This window comes from Lithobates pipiens, unplaced genomic scaffold, assembly GCF_037356315.1.
Source record: "Lithobates pipiens isolate NorthernLeopardFrog02 unplaced genomic scaffold, aLitPip1_a1.2 Scaffold_16, whole genome shotgun sequence".
Lineage (NCBI taxonomy): Eukaryota > Metazoa > Chordata > Amphibia > Anura > Ranidae > Lithobates > Lithobates pipiens.
Window position 1 is genome coordinate 45,843,337 of NW_027507748.1, and position 6,000 is coordinate 45,849,336.

The 6,000-nt window shown below is 45.6% G+C and overlaps 1 protein-coding gene across 2 annotated transcripts in view; it reads left to right on the top strand.

Moving 5' to 3' along the window:
• C2CD2 (C2 calcium dependent domain containing 2) overlaps positions 1-4,884 on the top strand; it is a 171,122-nt gene extending 166,238 nt beyond the window's left edge. For both annotated transcript variants that reach the window (XM_077479840.1, XM_077479841.1), the window contains exon 15: positions 1,193-4,884. In XM_077479840.1, coding sequence (XP_077335966.1) covers positions 1,193-1,422 — 230 coding nt within the window. In that variant the 3' untranslated portion in view covers positions 1,423-4,884. The remainder of the gene's footprint in view (positions 1-1,192) is intronic.
• Positions 4,885-6,000: the final 1,116 nt, after the last annotated feature.

Here is a 6,000-nt window from a genome sequence, read left to right on the forward strand (position 1 = left end):
CACAAAATTGGGAGCATGACATTGTCTAAAATGTCTTGTTATACTGATTCCTTAAGAGTTCCCTTCACTAGAACTAAGGGGCCAAGCCCAACCCCTGAGAAACAACCCCCACACCATAATCCCCCCTCCACCAAATGATTTGGACCAGTGCACAAAGTAAGATCCATAAAGACATGGATGAGCGAGTTTGGGGTGGAGGAACTTGACTGACCTGCACAGAGTCCTGACCTCAACCCGATAGAATACCTTTGGGATGAATTAGAGTGGAGATCGTGAGCCAGGCCTTCTCGTCCAATGGGCTCGTCTCAAACATTCCCGTAGACACACTCCTAAACCTTGTGGACAGCCTTCCCAGAAGAGTTGAAGCTGTTATTTACAGGGACACCTGAACAGGTGGGAAGGAGTTTCAAAGCATTTTCCATTTGTTGCCATTGACTATAATGTTATGCATTTATTTATATATATATATATATATATATACACACACACACACACACACACACACACACACACACACACACACACACACACACACACACACACTATGAAGAGCTTCATAGATTCTATTATTTTATGTGCTTTTAGTGAACTGTTATCCTGCGTTGTAGCAATGTAGCTGAGCCCTAACAGAGCAGCGCACAGCAATTCAGAGGCAGCATTTGACCTGCTTTGCATTGCTCTTTGTTCCTTTGGGCACAACATGTCCTAATGAGGAGCTTTTGATCTGCAGACAGAGGTAAGATGCTGCATTTGTGTTTTAATAGAATGCCAGTCAACCTGACCCCTAAAGCCGCTATGCATCTAATGCTGGAGAGGTGCTGCATCCCTATAGTGGCCTTCAATGGGGTTACTGGACAGGTAGTGAAATGTATGTGCAATTCTTCAGCTCTTTATATATCTGCAAATCTTGTATATAAGTCAACTTTAGATGACAGGTGCACCAAAAAACTGATATTTCACCTATAGGTGGCATCTGTTGGGCAGAGTCACTCTACTTGGGAAGTCACCTGCTGTAAGTCCTGATGGTGTCCCGGCCGATCTTGGAGGGTTTTGGGTTCTCTCCCAGCTTGTAGTGTTCCCACTCCTATGTCTCCAGCGTCCACCAATATCTGTACTGAAGCGGAGTGATCCTTTAATTTTAGATTTGAAGCTGAGGTTCAGAGCAACCATACTAATCTTCTCTCCCTTGCAGGTGGATTCTTACACAAAGGCGCAAAGCTGTTTTTCCGCCGAAGGCACCAGCAAAAAGACCCCAGCATGAGCCAATCTCACAACGACCTGGTCTACCTGGAGCAGCCGGGGGCCCCGGAGCACCGCAAGAAAGGCGCCAGGCTGTCCCGGCTCCTGAACAAGAAGCTCCTCCCGAAAACAAAACACAAAAACAAACTGCAGAGCCGGCCCGGCGAGGGGGAGCAAGAATGAAAAGCCATGCAGGGGAGAGCTTGGAGCGTGGACAGGCGTCTCCCCCCCCGCAGGCCGATAATTCTGGCGGGAGGGCAGTGCGGAGAATGTCCTCTTCCCAGATTAAATCATCATGTGAATCCATTTTCCTTCTTCTAGCTCAACACTGTGAGACATTTAGGAGCCTGCAGATGAGACAAAATGGCCGCCTCCTGTGTGTGTGCGTATGAGTGTGTGAGGGAGGCGAGTTTACTTTAAAGAGGTGGTAATTAAGCAAAACGCCCATGTGATAAGGCTTTGATGGAAGTGGCCATGCCCAGATTTGTACTATTGCACAGGTAAAGCCTCACTGCCCCAGAATGTGGAACACAAGTCGGACAGCTTGGTGGGTAACACTCCTGCTTTAGGAAGTCCTGGGGTTGAGCCATGCCAGTGCACCTTACCGCATGGAGTGTGGTTGTTTCCCAAGCGCCAGCGTGGCTTTCACCAGTTCCCGGTATTTAAAACCCAACTCCAGCCAAACTTTTTGTTTTGTTTAAATAGAGTGGGAAAGGGTTAGAGCAGTTCTTCTCATCCGCGGTTCCATGGAGCCCTTGGGTTCCTCCAGAAGATTCTAGGGGGTTGCTTAAACTTTGGCCAATTTGAACTTCCATTTGATGGTGCCTGCAAGGTTCCAGGCCCAACACCACTTGGCAAAGCCAGCGGCATGACATCAATTATCTTTTTAGCTTTGTATAAGGGTGGAACCTTCCTAATGACCACCAGTTTACGGGGCATTTTTGCCGTTGACCTCATTGATTTTAGTAAATGTTCCCCAAGACCTGAAAATAGATTTAGGGATCTTCTAGGCTACATAGGTTGAGAAAGACGCATTTTAATTTTGGCATCTGGGTGCCTTTTGAGGAGATCTAACCTTACTTCCTGTCAGGACAGGAAGTGACGAGGAATCTCTCCATTGGAGAAATGTAAAAAAAAAAAACATTTTAGGATAACTGTAGAAGTGTTAGAAATTCTTCTCTTGTGATGATTCCATTTCTTATTCGGGTGCCACCAATATAAGAGGCGTTTTTGCCATTGAGCCCTATTAATTGGTTTTAGTGAAGGTTCTCCAAGACCTGAAAATTATTTTAGGGCTCCTCTAGGGTAAAAAGGTTGAGAGCGGCTGGGTGGAGCCTCTGACACATTTTTATGGCAACTGGGTGCCCTTTGAGGAGATCTAACCTCCGTCAGGACAGGAAGTGATGGGAAATCTCTCCATTGGAGAAAGGCCCAAAAACACATTTTAGGTAGACTGTAGAGGTCCTAAAGATGACCCCATTTCTTTTCTGGGTGCCATGGGGACAGGAAGTAAGGAAAAATCTTCCCAATGGGGGTCAGGATTCAATCTCCTACCCTCTCTCTCCAAAACAATAAAGCATCTATGGTTTTAGGGCTCATTCACACTTTTGCAGTGTGCCCGCATTAAAGTGGTTGTAAACCCCTTACATATACCCAGTGAAGGGACTATCCTCAAGTGATGTACAGAGATTAAACAAATACTCCTACACAAGTTGTACCGGTTTATCAGCATTCTTCTCTTCTCTACGTCTGTTCAAAGTGCATAATTTAGAAAGCTTGTCTGAGTGTTCAATAAGTAGACCTCTGAGAGCTGATTGGAAGGAAGGGACACACCCCCTTGACGCATCACGCGGGGAACAGAGCTGAGGCTGCCAATCAGCTTGGAGGTGCCTCCCCTGTCACCTTTTTTTCTCTTGGTGTCAGGAAAACTTGTCAGAAGTGAACCATACTAATAGCAGAGGAATGAAGCAGCAGACAGAAATTACACTTAGTGCTTTTAATTGAGACAAGTACACACTATAGAGGGATAGGCTTTGTTCTTATTTCAAGTCTGAGGTTTACAACCATTTTAATACAATGCGCTGCTGTGCAAAATGTAGTGCGCTTCATTGGCAGAAATGATGTCCTTTTTTTTTTTTTTTTTTTTTTTTTTTGCGTTTAGTATGTTGACATCTACTTGAATGGGCTGTCATCATGCAACACGCAATATGAAAAAATGTGCGTAAATGTGCTGGGACACCGAGTCTGAATGAGCCCTTGTAATTTAACTGCAGCTAATTTCCTTTGTATTTCTTTCTGGCTAGAGCAGCACTGTCACTATTAGCCGCAGTTCACACTGTCATGCGACTTGAGAGTGTAAAGTTGCACGACAAGTCACGCCCCATGAAGACCCCTTTCACACTGAGTCGGGTTCCAGGCGTTTTAGTGCTAGAAAAAGCGTTTGAAAACCACCTCCCATTCATTTCAGTGTAATTTTCCACATTGGGGCCGATGCACTTGCGGGACGCTGGAAAAAGTCCTGCAAGCAGCATCTTTGGGACGGTTTGGGAGCGCCCTGCCCATTGAAATGAAATAAATGGCCAGAGCTTCCAAAGCGCCTTAATAGCTATTTGGAAGCGCCACAACACGGGCGCTTTTAACCCCTTCTTTGGGGCTAAAACTTCAAAGGGCCGAAAAGCGCCGCTAAAACGAACGGTGCTAATGCGGCCGCGGCCACAGGGTGAAAGGGGTCCAACTGCAATGGAACCGCTCTAATCATGCAAAAAGGTTCCTGCACTACTTCTGGTGCGACTTTTATATGGCTTGCATTGACTTCTATTAAAGAAGACATGGAAGCCACGATAAAGTTGTGCAGGGGTGGCGGATTCCAAGTCGCAGCACTGTGAACCCAGCCTTAGAGACCATTCCCCTCACTTCCTGTCGGGACAGGAAGTTTTGGGAAATCTCTCTAATGTGGACACAAGAAAAAAAAAACACATTTTTATTACTGTCTGCAGCTTCCTTTCCAGGTGACCACTGCACCCCCTTCCCCTGCTTCTTGTAAAGGTGTCACCGGGACAGGAAGTGAGGGGAATCTCTGCAAAAGTGTCATGGATAGAAATACAGATGGAAATTTTATCTCTTCTCCACTTTATCTAAAAGTAAAAATAAAAAAAGAATGGCTGTAGTTGGGATTAAATGGCCTGATTGGTTCCAGGGTGTATATAATAAATGTATTTGGGGATCTTGAAATGTAAGGCAGAGGTTGATCTGGGTGATTCCATGTGAAGCTTTGGCATTGTAAAGAGAGAACAGAGTCGGGGAAGCAGCTGCTACTTGCGGAGCCTCAGCACACAGGCCCTTTTGCTTTGTGACAGGTTCCCTTTAAGCCATAGGAGAAGTGTTTGCATTGTGGCAGAGCGCTGTGAGAATGGTGGACTCGTCAGCACAGACTAATAGCAATATGTTCTTTTATCTGCTCTTACACTCCTGAGATTTTTACCCATGATGCCTCTGGGCCGCGGTTCCGTTCCTGGCAGAAGAACAGCAGAGTGTCATCAATGCAGATCATATATGCAGGGTGAACCGGCAGGCCATCCGAAAACACTAACAATGTATTATTAATGTTATTATTATATTTTGGGCATATAAAGAGCTTTACTGAGAGGCGTTTGCAGCGCGTGATGAACCACATTGCAAGGTTTGCTATCCAGTCATTCATCCAGGCTTGTAAAGAGCTGTCATCCACAACAACCAATCAGAGTTCAGTCCCTAGAGATCGATTTCTATTGGATACCACACATTGTATTTGCCATTTAGCTAACTTGCAGATGGATATTTAAAACAGTACATTGCTTATGTCATCACTAAATGTGAACACTGCAAAGAATATTTGGGAAAATACATCAAGGAAAGGCTGCAAATAATGCAGCAAAAAACACAGAACAGCGGCGGACATAGAAATGATGTCATTGGGAGGAATGGTGCCCCCATCATTGGTGTCATTGGGAATAATGGTGACCTATCATTGATGTCATTGGGAATAATGGTGACCTATCATTGGTGTCATTGGGAATAATGGTGACCTATCATTGGTGTCATTGGGAAGAATGGTGACCTATCATTGGTGTCATTGGGAAGAATGGTGACCTATCATTGGTGTCATTGGGAAGAATGGTGACCTATCATTGGTGTCATTGGGAAAAATGGTGACCTATCATTGGTGTAATTGGAAGGAATGGTGCCCCCATCATGGTGTCATTGGAAGGAATGGTGCCCCCATCATTGATGTCATTGGGAGATATGGTGCCCCATCATTGGTGTCATTGAGAGATATGGTGCCCCATTATTGCTGTCATTGAGAGGAATATTGAGCCATTGTTAGCAGGAGGAATAATGTTCCATTGTTGGTGTCAGTGGAAGGAATAGTGCCCATCATTGATGTCATTGGGAGGGATAGTGCCTCATCATTTGTGTCAGTGGGAGGAATAGTGCCCCATGGTTGATGTCGGTGAAGAAACCGTGCCCCATTGTTGGTGTCAGTGTGAGGAATAGTGCCCCATGGTTGGTGTCAGTGAAGGAATTGTGCCCCCTTGTTGGTGTCAGTGAAGGAATAGTGCCCCATGGTTGGTGTCAGTGAAGGAATTGTGCCCCGTTGTTGGTGTCAGTGGAGGAATAGTGCCCCATCATTATTGTCGGTGGGAGGAATAGTGCCCCATGGTTGGTGTCAGTAGGAGGCATAGTGCCCCATGGTTGGTGTCAGTGGGAGGAATAGTGCCCCAT